At 42.3% G+C, this 12,963-nt stretch overlaps 2 protein-coding genes and 1 non-coding gene across 3 annotated transcripts in view; 2 read left to right on the forward strand and 1 right to left on the reverse strand.

Moving 5' to 3' along the window:
- OstDelta (oligosaccharide transferase delta subunit) overlaps nucleotides 1-12,235 on the reverse strand; it is a 57,274-nt gene extending 45,039 nt beyond the window's left edge. Inside the window, exons 1-9 of the mRNA XM_075886994.1 lie at nucleotides 12,080-12,235; nucleotides 9,830-10,029; nucleotides 8,185-8,277; nucleotides 6,760-6,868; nucleotides 5,068-5,131; nucleotides 3,808-3,922; nucleotides 2,217-2,306; nucleotides 1,172-1,279; nucleotides 63-259 (exon numbers count right to left, since the gene is read on the reverse strand). Of these exons, the coding sequence (XP_075743109.1) occupies nucleotides 63-259; nucleotides 1,172-1,279; nucleotides 2,217-2,306; nucleotides 3,808-3,922; nucleotides 5,068-5,131; nucleotides 6,760-6,868; nucleotides 8,185-8,277; nucleotides 9,830-10,029; nucleotides 12,080-12,101 (998 nt within the window). The 5' untranslated portion in view covers nucleotides 12,102-12,235. The remainder of the gene's footprint in view (nucleotides 1-62; nucleotides 260-1,171; nucleotides 1,280-2,216; nucleotides 2,307-3,807; nucleotides 3,923-5,067; nucleotides 5,132-6,759; nucleotides 6,869-8,184; nucleotides 8,278-9,829; nucleotides 10,030-12,079) is intronic.
- A 130-nt stretch (nucleotides 12,236-12,365) lies between these two features.
- LOC119170632 (protein N-lysine methyltransferase METTL21D) overlaps nucleotides 12,366-12,963 on the forward strand; it is a 33,061-nt gene continuing 32,463 nt past the window's right edge. The window contains exon 1 of the mRNA XM_075886995.1: nucleotides 12,366-12,716. Coding sequence (XP_075743110.1) covers nucleotides 12,487-12,716 — 230 coding nt within the window. The 5' untranslated portion in view covers nucleotides 12,366-12,486. The remainder of the gene's footprint in view (nucleotides 12,717-12,963) is intronic.
- TRNAD-GUC (transfer RNA aspartic acid (anticodon GUC)) lies at nucleotides 12,766-12,837 on the forward strand. Its single transcript has one exon. It is a non-coding gene; the product is annotated as a tRNA-Asp (tRNA).

Genomic DNA, 12,963 nt, shown 5'->3' on the forward strand with positions numbered 1-12,963 from the left:
ATCATTGTGAAACTGGGGGACGTATAATCGAAGTTCCACTATAGTGACAATGCACTACTTACGGGTCCTCCTTGGCCGGGGCGAACGGTTTCCTCTCCATCACAACTTGGCTGTCAAGCAGACGAACGGCCTTGTTTAGCAGCACAGAGAGGGGACCCAGAGGCGAGCCCAGGACGTCCGTCACTTGCACAACAACGGTGGGCGAGGCCTTGCTCAGGGCGCCAGAGCCAGACAGGCTGGTTGCCACGGGAACGTGGTACTGAAATATGCAAGAAGCACATGCAGGCAACCACTTGCATAGTATTTGAAATTAACAGCTATCACAAACGAGCGGTGTCCCATAATACCTAGTCTTGTACGATTTGTAGGCTTACACGGGACAACAGACCTTCTTTCATGCGGCACAGTTGCTATGTAATAATGATGAACGCACACATTTTGGGTACCTGCAGTGGTATTCTCAAACAGTCCATTTGGCAGACTGTCCACTTCAACTGCTGTTGATTGGCCGAAGCTTGACGAGCTGCATGCCCTCTCTCTGTTAGTCTTCCGCAATGTCGTTGTGACTTGATCGAACTTTCACAACTCTCCGCACTAACGAGAGGCACAGAAGGTGTTTCAATGTGGTGAACACAGCCTCCAGAGATCCGAGCATGGCCTTGTGAATCTTGGAAGGTGTACGTTAACTCACAATTCCATGATCACATTAGCCCTCAAATTCGATTTAACGCAAGTTCCCATTCAGTGCACCCACGCTATTAAGTCATGGTCTTTAAGACTTTCTGCAGCATCAGGTGAGATAGGCACACTCACTAGGAAAACTATTCCAGAGTAGCTGCTCTTCTTTTAGGATGAAACCTCGAATGTAATGGCTCATTTCTGTGGACACCACATGAACACAACTAGGCCGAAGATAGCTACTTTAAATTGGAATATGCATATCTTACTTGGTAAGCAGCCACACATCTAAAAGAATACACAAAATCATTTATTAATGCATGCGTTGCTTCAATGGAGAGGGGCATTTATCACTTGGATTATTTGAGTAAAGTTTTCTGTAAACACGTTCGAAAACATCCCGAGATCCAAGTCATGCACAGGTTCGCTGCAAAATGGCAAGACAAGACGATGCATTGAACTTTTATGTTTTCTTAATGAGATCATCAGTTACCGAGTTTGTTGCGAGGAGCTTGAGCACGTCGTACAGAAGGGCCGCTCCCTTGACCGGCTGGACGTTTTTGCGGGACAGCAGGTAGTTGGCAAACTTCAGCACTTGCTCCTGGATATGGAAAAAAAATTAAACAGCTGGGCTGCAACACCAGGGGATTCACAACATACCATAAGGCAACCGTGCTACCATGCAAACACTACCTTAGCAATGATTCAAAAATGAAACGGTAGTTCTCTTCAAGAAATGCGTCTGCATAACTGTTGTGTGATCTAGAGATATGATCCCAAGTGATAACTTTCAGAAGTGTGAATGAATGTGCATATTTGGACGTTGTGGTAAATCAGAAAAAAAGGGGAGGAGAAACTGGGAAAGCAAACTTTTCGCTAAGTTGATACTCAGTCTGTTAAAATGCTGTGACAGCAGATGCTCACATATATTACAGCTAGACATGCACTGCACTGATCATTGCGTTACCGAAAAAGAGTTGCTAAATGTGACTGACCGTGAAAACAGATGCAACGCATCAATACCCTGCTGTACAAAAACCTTAGTCTTTAATTGAAATGCTGACTTTCCTTCGTTTTTGAAATTTACGTAGTAGTGGTGAAAAACCTTTCAACATTTGTACCTTTAGGTACTTCTATCGTACCTAACACACTTAACAGAGTAAAATTAAACAATAATAATAAATTTAGAATCAAAACAGCACCAGACATTCAACGTGTCAGCCTTGTTAAGTTATGCACCAACTCCCCCTCCCTCACTTAGTGTCTTAACCCAGGATGCAACTTGCAAATCTCCTCTGGTTGCCAGATTTGTGCACATGCTACCTAGCTTCTGCCACAAAAGCCTGCAACACAGCATTGAAGTCTCCAAACACTGCTTGGTCAGACAGCACAGTATTTAAATAGACACAGCTGGCCATGACAGTATGATACCGCAACAAAAGCAGTCTGGATTGCTCGGCCTCAGCTGAAGGCATTAGGAAGCACAGCAAATCAATCGCTTCAATACTATCATATCAAAAAACACTAGAAATACCCACCTTGGTGACGGTCGGAGCCTTCTTGGCAGCTTCGGCAAGACGATAAACGCCGCTCAGGATTGTAGCAGTGACACTGAGGCCTCCCTCAAACTGCGCACACAAAAAGAGCGCAAAAGTCAAGCCTCAAAACAAAAATGAGCAAGTTCATCAAGTGAAAGCAGCACAATGGGCCCCTGCACGGAAACATGGGCAGTTAATTTTGTTTCATGCACCCCGTAGAAAATTTATCACTAAAATAAACACCTATCGCTATAAAATTTATACACACACAGAACTTATTGCTTGCTCTTGCACATAAATCCTACCTTTAGGTAATCCAGCCATATGTAATTTCAACTTTGCCAATCATTTTCTCTTAGTCTGTTGCCTTGCGTGTACAGTAACCACAAATATGTACATGACAGCAGATAAACCAAGCATTGCACTGCACAGCTTCTTCACGACCTCGAATGCATTACACTGCAGCGTGTCCCCATTATGGCATACAACGGACCACTGCATGCATGCTGGGCGGACAAACTTAGGGCATACTTGTCCATTGGACAAGAATGGTACACTTGGCACAGTGTTTGATTGGTCAACGTTGTTGACAGCAGCCCACTTCAGTCCCTGAGCTTTGCAGCATATAGTCTCAATGATTTCCCCCTCCTTTCAGAGTAAGCTAACAAATCAACCTCTCAGACACTTTGCCTTGAAGGCAACATGAGGGTTGTTACAACTACTAGAGCCATTGCAAGTGGTGGCCACTGATCAGTTGCATTCCGATGTTCAAGCCTGTCAATTGTCTTAAATTGTATAATGAGGAGAGTGGAGAAGCGAGGAAAGAGAGCATTTATCCAGTAATACATGTCATCCACATAATGTTTAACACATTTTATTTTCTTCACCGTAATCAATGAAAATAATAGTAAAATCCCTCTATAAGATACACAATATTAATGAGAACTAACAGACAATAATGCCAGGAAAGGTATAGGGGCTGTTAGTAGAAGTACTTGTAATGTAAATGTGAAAAAATGAAAATGGACGTAAAGACAACTTGCCACCAGTTGGATTCAAACGTGCATCCTCTGAATAAAGCTTCTGATGCTCTACCACTCAGCTATGGTGGCGGTCGTCCCTCCGTCCACATATACTTTATAAAGTGGACGGATGCATGACCACCACCATAGGTCAGTGTTAGAGCATCGGAAGCGTTAGTATTCGAAGGACGCAGGTTCGAATGCAGCCGGTAGAAAGTTGTCTTTTCGTGCACTTTTGTTTCTTCACAATTACATTACAATAACGTCTACAGTCGAGCCCGCTTACAAAAAACCTGAGCGTGATGCGGGATACGTTCGCTGTATCTCGAAGTTCATAGTAAATGAAACACAGGTTTAAAAAAATTTGAGTGAAAACACACATCTTTCCTTCAAAAAAAGTCTGTTATGCATGTGTTTCGAAGAGCAGGAGGAGTAAGAATGGTCTTGAGTTTATTTAAAGCGGCGGCGTGCTCTTCGCCGAAGCCCGTAGCTGCCTGAAGCTATTAATGCATCCAATTGCTACAAGCATGCTTGTGGGCACTGACATCCTCGTGAGTAGGCGTGCTAACCTGAAGGAGGTCGCTGCCCACTTCGTCAGCTTGCACAATGGCATCCTCGATGCGGTCCGTGAATGGGGTGAGGTTTCCACCCAAGACTGAAGCCACGTGGAATGCATAGCCCAGGCTGCATACGTAGAATGTAAATGCAATAAGGAAATGCAAAGCATTTCAAAGAGGAGAATACCATATACACTTAACTAAGGGCCACACTCGTGTAATGGCAGCTCACCCCCCAACTTGGCAGTTCATATTAAAAAAAGAAAAAAAAAATCTCGCCAGTATATGGCAGCGACGTGGGCTCGTCGAGTCTCGCGTACTGTGCACATCATGGGAGCCACGAAATGGCAATAGCTGTCCTGCGGCTTTGTCATGCGGTGCTATTTGTGGGCTTTGGGCGTGCGACACTACCTGGGAGATCTTGTCGCTTTTCTTGCCAGCACCACCAATCCGTAGTGCCACCGTTCTTTTTGATGACTGCCAAATAGCACAACCGCTTGTGATGTCGAAGAAGAGAATGTTTAACCATGTTTAAGCACCTTTCTTTTTACCTGAATCGAAAATTGAACAAAAATTTTGCGCTTCCATGGAAAAGCGGCACCCCTTCGAAATTGTGGAAAAAAAAGTGCAACCCTTACACGAGCATATGCAGTGCATCTTGTTGTACTAAAACGCAGTGGTTTGGTATGCATTGTTGGGTTTGATTGTGAAGAATGATTGTAATCTCCAGTTCTCTTAAGCCCTGCGCTCTGTTTTCCATACTGCCCACTCTCCGTACCTCAGTTGACAGGTTCCTATTCTGCCTCGTTTCAGGTCTTTTATAAATTATCTGTCTTAAGACAAGATCAAACCAGAATCACTTCCAGAAAAGCCTGGTCGGCTAGTGTTGCAAGCACCTACACTACATATGATGACAAAGCAGTTCCAATGGTCTTTTGCTATTTTGACAAGTAACACTCGGAACAATTTCAGATCTCAAAAAAGTGAACAGATAAAAATAAAAAACTAAATGCCCATAATGGTGCCATTTTCGGCATCACAAGGACGTATAAGCACATCTTGTATAAAAAAATGTGTCTAAACCAGCTGTTGCTGGCCTTTGTGAACAATGAACAAGCTCTTCTATCTGTTTAACCGAGAGATCACTAGGAGTCTGTCAATTGATGGTCGAGTGTCTTAGTTACAACGAAAACATGTCCATATGATCGGTACTTTAAAGGCACCGAACGGCACACACGTTACTGCATAAGGCGAGCCAGGAGCATCACTTACTTGACCATGTTGTCGTCTTTCTTGAGGGCGGAAAGCAGAAGCTGGCTGACCTTCGAAGAGTCCACTTTAAAGAACGGAAAGATATATCAGCATGAACAGGTAGTCAGTAAGGTGTCTCGTACATTACTGTACACGTGAGCAGAATTTGCCACGGTGCCTTTCATATGCAGTCTCAAATGCCTTCCATTAGACTTGAGCATTTCAATGACTGAGCAAGTTTGTGAACTTATACTTAGCAAAGAATCTAGAAAGCTAAATTACAATTTGTAATTTTTCTGCAAGTGCACATCAGCTAACCTGCTTAGTTGAAACGGTACTTGCAATTAGTAATAAAGCTTGACAACACAAATAAATTTTACTTTGTCTTTTTCTTTTAGTAAGTGCTCCTAAAAATATATACAAGTTTCGCAGAAATTGCCAGTTTCCTACCAGCTCGTGCTCTGCGGAAAGGAGATTTTTTTATTTAAGAAATTTGTACCGAGACCAGCACCAGCTTTCATTTTATCACAAATGCTTTCCCAAAAGTGCCACTTGCATTCGCTGTGTCTAACTAGGATATCACCGACTCCACATTGTCCTGCTTTTTGAAGGAAATATTATTTGAAGGAAAACTGTATTATCCCTTTTATTGAGTCACGATTGAGCCACTGCGTACAAAAATCCCCAATGTCGCCACTAACCGCACAGTGAAGGGTCTTAAATGAAACAGTATGCACCAGATAAACAGTGCTGTATATTATTCAACTAGAATAAATATTCGAACCCTTTGAATATTTGAATAAGTAGTAACATATTCAAATTCACCTATATTCAAATTTATATTACTGGAAATACCGAAGTATTCTTAATGAGTGAATCACTACGCATTGATCCACATTTAATTCCCCTGTAAAGATGGTTTCACTGCAGTACAGGGGTGCTATCCTACAAATACACGTTTTCAAAAAAAAAAAAAAAATCTGCACTGCCGCAAAGCTTAATTGCAAAGTTAAAAGGAATACATTACCCTCCCCCATTAATTAATCTCTTTTTAAGCTTAAATGCTTGTTATACTGGCTTATATGTTATAATTATAATGAATTTTAGAAAACAATGTATTTTGGAGATTATCACTTACATTCTACCTGAATTGTAATTTTGCTCCTTTTTAAATGTCATTTTCACAAGCCTGCCTTCAATATAAAAAAAGATATTGCGTAGGTTAGTTGGACCATGACAAATATGCCTATTTTTCTTTATAATGCGTGATATATACTATTAGAATTTAATTAAAAGTGATTCAACCAAAACGACTATTTGCTACGAATTTGCTTCTAGCCTAAAATTTATCATTTGCACGAGCCTACATATTTTCAATTGTGTGCGAACACCAGAGATCTTTCTCAAATGTACTGTGACATGAGCACAAATATCAGATAGACTGGACACATCCTATTCAGACTATGACACTTGAAGTGCCACTATCGCCAAGTTTTTAAGTATATTACTTTTTTTTTTTTGTTGGTTGATGATGAGATTGCTAGATGAAAAAGCAACTCATTATTTCATGCTTTTGGAAGTATTGCACCTGTCCTTACAGCGTAACAGCACTGCTGGTGTCACATGAGAAATATGCAATTCCGTGCTCAACCTCGTAGCATGCAAGTGACACTGTACTATGACTATGCAACTTCGGATGGATCTAGGACTGACCTGATACACCGAGAGCTTTCAGTGCCAAAACTGCGTGATAAAGCTGCACTACGGAGGAGTCCTCCTTCAATGCAGCCTGCAGCGTTGCCTTGCCCTCTGGAATGTCCAGCTGTAACAGTGAACGAGAAAAACGTACTTTAACTGGCATCATGAGAAACAAATGGCATGATTCAACATATTTCAATCAATCAATCAATAAGTCAATCAAATGTTTATTTAATTAGAACAGTATAATTACAGTGTGAAGGAAATGCATCAGAGAATCCCAAGAGGACCATACCAGAAACCTCTGAACGTATTTATTAGATACAAGTTATAAAATATTCACGCAAGAATATAAAAACCTACAAAAGAAATTGGTACAAGAGTTCATTACACACAAAAAAAATGTAGAAGACATAAATTATCAAACTTTACAAGTATGTACATAAAACCGATTTGTAATGGCACAAATATCCGATAAATAAATACAAACTGTCCCCACGTGGGAGCCGCTCGCAGTGTCGCCTTAAGAGGTGGCTCTTCTCTAGATGTTTAAATATAGTTCTTTGTACTGTACAACACCATGATTCCGATTGAGAGTGGAAATATGAAAGGAAAGCCACCATGAAGAGTGACAATGCATTGCTATTAAATATTCATTACAAAAATAAATTAAGAAAAAAAGGAACGACAGCCCCTTATGCCCCCTATTTGCAGTCATTCATGTTAACTATTTAATGTGCAATCACGGCCCTTCTCCAGGAAGAGGTTGCATTAGATGCACCGATGAGTACTTCCACGTGTCAGATACTGCAAGCTATAGTATGAAAATGCCAACATCATTCGAGCAAGCGCCATGCAAAAAATTAAGCTGAGCTGTGCTGCCAAGGAAGCTGGTTTATACGACAAAGGAAGCAAACAGGACACTAATGTAATTACACAGGGCTTTACTCGCCAAAATTGCATTACATTTATAAGGCACACCTTATTGGTAGGACTTCGAATTAATTTTGGTCCATCTGGTGTTCTGTCGCGTGCACCTAAATCGAGGTTCTTGCATTTCATTCTTAAAGAAATGTTCACACCATGGCCAGTACCGAATCCATGTCCTCTAGCGTAGCTAAGGAACACCTTGAGTTGTCACAATGGGTCAACACGAGCACTATAGCAGGAACTGTTGTGATAAGGCATTCGAAAACAATCAATTGAAAATGCTAGCTAGTCACAAAATTTCTTCTCCCTTGTGATTTTATATGATTTCCCATATCGAACAATAAAATACATTTGCCAGTATGAGCTGGTCTGTCCTCAGTCCAGTGGCTTAGCTCAACACTGCACTGCTTAGTAGTACTTTGAATTGATCCAATCCACTATTCACATAATTTATTGTATTTGACCATCAAGTGAAATACCTACGAAACTTTCATCAGCGAGAAAACTTACGGGGCAGTTGCCAACAACTTTGCTGCCAGATGCCGCATGGTAGAGGGCCTCAAGGTTCTTTTGATCAACAGTTTTCAAGACTTTGCAGTAATCCTGCAACACAAAAGACAAAAAGATGGAGCAGCGCCATTTGCTTCCTGTAAAATTAAAAACATTTACAGGATGCTCTTCGATGTATTGACAACTGGTGTGAAAAATGGGACATGAAAATTAATTTTGATAAAACTGTTTGTATGACAATTTCAAATAAAAAACCCCCTTTAACTATAAATACACAATAAACAATAGAGAAATTAAGAGTTCTAATGAGTTTAAATACTTAGGTGTTACTATATCCAGCAGTTTAAAGTGGGACAATCATATTGACAACATTACAGGACTGGCGAAGCGAAAGCTGGGTTTTCTGAGAAGGAAACTCCGTAATGCAACGCCCTCTGTTAAATTGTTGGCGTATAAGACTATTGTTAGACCAACGCTGGAGTACGCAGCTATCATCTGGGATCCGCATACTAAAACTGAAATCAACAAACTTGAACGAGTACAAAGATTGGCCGCGAGGTTTATTTATTCAAATTACATGAGAACACAGTCTGTATCACTTTTGCTTGCTAGGGCTGACCTTTAATCGTTAGCTACACGTAGAAAAATAGCTCGCTTAAAATTTATTTATGACCTGTATCATAAGAACTACAAGCTGGATCCCAGTGCATACCTGCGCCCCCCCAGGACGAGTGTCAGCTCGTACCAATCACTCATTTTCTGTCCAAGCTTATGTACCGCGGGTGGATGTATTTAAGTTTTCGTTTCTGGTGCGATCTATTGTTGACTGGAATGCGCTTCCTCCCGAGGTACTTACAGGATGTAGATCCTCACAGGATTTTCAACGACGGCTGGACTTGTTTTTTGCCTAACATTGTTTGTGTATTGTTCACCTGTTCACCTCCCACCCCTGCTACAGCCGGCAAGGGCTAGCAATATTGTAAATAAATAAACATTTACAGCGATGTGACCAGCGAGAACAAGAGCCATAATTCAATTGAGGCTATGTCTTTGGATTGATAAGGCTCAGTCAAATAATGAACAGCCAGAAGTTCAGTTCTTTTCATACACTTGTACCAAAGTCCAGCTTCTATACCTGCGACAGTGATGCTTCCTATAGCAACGAATAAAAGTTAGCATGAGCAATTATATTAGTCCAATCTTTTCTGAAAAAGCATTAAAAATGAAAAAGGAGGGTTCCTCATTTGTACAGCTGTACGAAATGGCAAACAAGCTTTCATTGCTTGCCTGGTTTAAACTGCATCATAATATGCAAATTAGCACGTACAGCAAAGAAAATAAAAGACAGGCAACGTGCCTTCCAGGAGTCCATGTACAAGAGGCTTTCACGTGAGCAGTACATAACAATAAAGCATCAGGATGAAGTTACGAGGTTGGAAGCTGTCCGATTTTCTTGTCAACTGTTAAAATGTCACCCAAGCAGACAACATGGGCATCCGGTGTCTACACATACGATGCAAATCCCTTACAAAAATTCCAAAAAGGCAATACACCTTCGCTAATTTTTCTCCCTGGTTCAGCTTCTAGCAGACAAATATCACGCCGCCGCATTATGTAACACAGCGCATTCCCAAGGTTAACTTGCCTGAGGGTTTGTAATCTTTTCACCCAGAAGGCTCAATCCATACGCTGCATAGTGCGCCGATGGCAAGTCTGCCAGGGCCTTGGGCGACGTGAAGAGGCTCTTGAGGCGGGCTTTGTCTTCGGGACCAAAATATGTAGAGAGCGACAGGGCACTGCATAGCTGGGCCCCCAGCACAGCTGCCAGGAGAAGCCTAAGTAATGCTGCAACAGGAAAAGGGGCACAGTATGCACAGGAACCAGTCGCAAGCTGTACTGGTTAATGCTCATTGCAGCTTCACTGAGCGGCTGCAATGACACTGAGAAAAATAATACGGAAACCTTTTATGCCGTAATCGAGTGCTACTGTTATTGCCCTGGATATCTAATCGAATTTGCCGGGATTCAACATTTCCCCTTTTTTAATAATTAACAAAGACAGCGCTGCATGTTGCAGTAGCATAGCCTGCTGTTTTGTAGTAATTACTACTGCTCAATCCTATTCTAGTTTTATCTATTATTTCTCTCGAAAAGCTGATCTCGATGATAACTTCTATGAAACGTCGCTCTGTCTAAGCACGAGAAGTCATGGCTACAAAGCATCACTTCTAGTAGTTAACAAAGTAGTTGTTGAACCGCTGGAAATTCTCATTACCAAGGATCGCCAGAGAGATGCCGATATTACGAATGCCAAATAAGCCAAATGATTCCACTTGCACAAAATATTGCTCACAAACATAAGCATGTGTAAAGCTTTTCTATCACTAAACTGAACAAAGCAAAGTCTGCGAATCTGATAGTGTGGTGAGAAACAACCACAGTCTAAAGGTAAAATATTTATAATATGGCTCAATTATGTCCCTGTGGTCGTCACGTTTGAGCACAATTAGAAACTGTGAATGTGACATTGTACGAGAAGTATCAGTATGCACGCTTATTATGAGACATTACACTGATAAGTACTCAAGGCACTACTGTTGCACTGTTATGGCATTATTGTTTGCAAGTGTAGAACTGAAAAGGTCATCATACAAAATGCAGGCTGTAAGAAATGCCACAATAGTTTTTTTTTTTTCATATTTCCTTCCATAGAGCACCACAGTCCAGATCCAGGAATTGGTTATCAGGCACTGCACTGTTAGCTGCTCAAGACACTAAAACTACACTGTTATGATCAGAGAAATTCTGGTAAAACTGCTAAGACAACAGCCAATGTGCATAAGTGAAATTGGGCCACCACTTTTTTTTCATGTAGGTAGCAACCATGACCTTAAAGTCAAGACCGGGATAGAAACGAGCATATCGAAAGTCACAGCTGAACGCATGCATACAATTGAAGGTTTCATAGGCCCCGAAAGGCTAAGCGCTAGATGCAGGTGGGACGACGTGTAAGAAATTCTTTAAATGGCGAGTCACTACTCGCACGTATGCAAGGCATGCACCAGAACATTCACTACAAAACATGAGTCCGGATAATGACTCGTGCAACTTTAGTTTAGTGTTTGCGCAGGTGAGAAAGTAAAACAATCCGTAACAACGCGATAGACTCATTCGCGCAATCTTATCAATCTCAGTTCTGCGTAACGCTTTCAAGTTTAGCGAAATCCAAGTGCCTTTAGGCTGGTTCTCTTGTGAACTGCAGCCTTCACTCATCATATACTTTCAGTAAGAAATCGAACTATTAACGCCGTTTTACGGTTTTCGTACCCCGAACGGCGACGTAAACGTACTTGCACTCGCAAGACGCAGACGCCCGACACTGCGCTGTGATTTAACCGGCTTGATAGGTAAAGTTTGAACGTTCTGTCTAGAGCATTACAAATGTGTGGGGTATGACATAACGATATAGTTAACGTGCTCGACAAACGCGTAGCGCCAACATGTCAGGATATTCAGTGCCGGTTATCTAGTATCAGGAACGAGTACCTAAGCTAAAGAAGAGCTTAACCGCCAGGCGCTGAAGATCTCGCAACAGATTTCGTTAAATCCAGTAAATGATGAAAGACAGTTTGACCAAATGAAAGTGGTTACTAGAAACGGTGAAGTTGTGAAGGAGGGAGGGGGGGGGGGGGGGACACGACACACACCGGCAAGTGATTCTCGCGATGCATAACGCCACGTGTCAATACCGGCGAAAAATAGTTTATCGCCGACCGGCGCGACGCCGAAACAAGTGCATTACGGATCCGCGATCTTTCACGATGCCTGCCGCAAACGCGGGACCCAACGTAAGGCACTTTTCGGGCACGAAAGTAGAAGTTTCAAACAAACTTACACGCACACTCGCCTCGCCTCATCGTCGTCTGAAAACCGAAGAGACCCCTCGCGTTAGTTTATGTTGACACAGCAAGCGGCTCTCAGCCGTTAGCCGCAGCACACGTAGTTTACACGTCAGCTGCTTCGGCCTCAGCCGCGAAACAGTAGCCAACGCTTTTTTGCGAGCCACGCTTTACCGCAGCACATCGAAAATTTCGAGAACTGCGACAAAGTTTCTTCGTGATAAACCTTCTAATAAACGTACGGGTTTGTTTCAAAGAAAACCGGTTACTAGGGCTCTTTGTTACCGCGGATACCCGTATGGCCTAAGTACGTGCGCGCCAAGTTTCAGGTCATCTGAGTGATATAAGCGACATCAAACACGGTGTTGCATGATTTTGTTCGTTTATTTCTTCGTTGTACCCGATGAACGCGTCCACGTTCGTACGCACTGTGCATTTAGACTCAACGGATGTCGAGCTCGCCATACATCAGTGGATGGAAGGAGACGTGGGTTGCGTCGTGTGGGACGGCGCGCTCGTGCTGGGTAAATACATCGACCACAAGAACTGTGTTGGCGAGTGGGATGCGAAGAAAAATGTTCTGGAGTTGGGCTCGGGAACAGGCATCGTCGGCATCGTTAGTGCTAGCTTTGGGTGAGTGTGTATGTAGTTCTTAAAAGACTTAAAAGACCGAATCCGTCAGTCCTCGTTAGTATAGTGGTCAGTATCCCCGCCTGTCACGCGGGAGACCGGGGTTCGATTCCCCGACGGGGAGGATTTTTTTTACAGCCAATCATAGGTTTTGTATGGTATTAGGTTGTACGGTGTTGGAATTCGTTTTGAACTACTACTGCAGTATGGAAGCTTGGGCTAGTTGGTATGACATGACGATAGTTATAGC

The sequence above is a fragment of the Rhipicephalus microplus genome, chromosome 2 (genome assembly GCF_043290135.1).
Source record: "Rhipicephalus microplus isolate Deutch F79 chromosome 2, USDA_Rmic, whole genome shotgun sequence".
NCBI classification, from domain to species: Eukaryota; Metazoa; Arthropoda; class Arachnida; order Ixodida; family Ixodidae; genus Rhipicephalus; species Rhipicephalus microplus.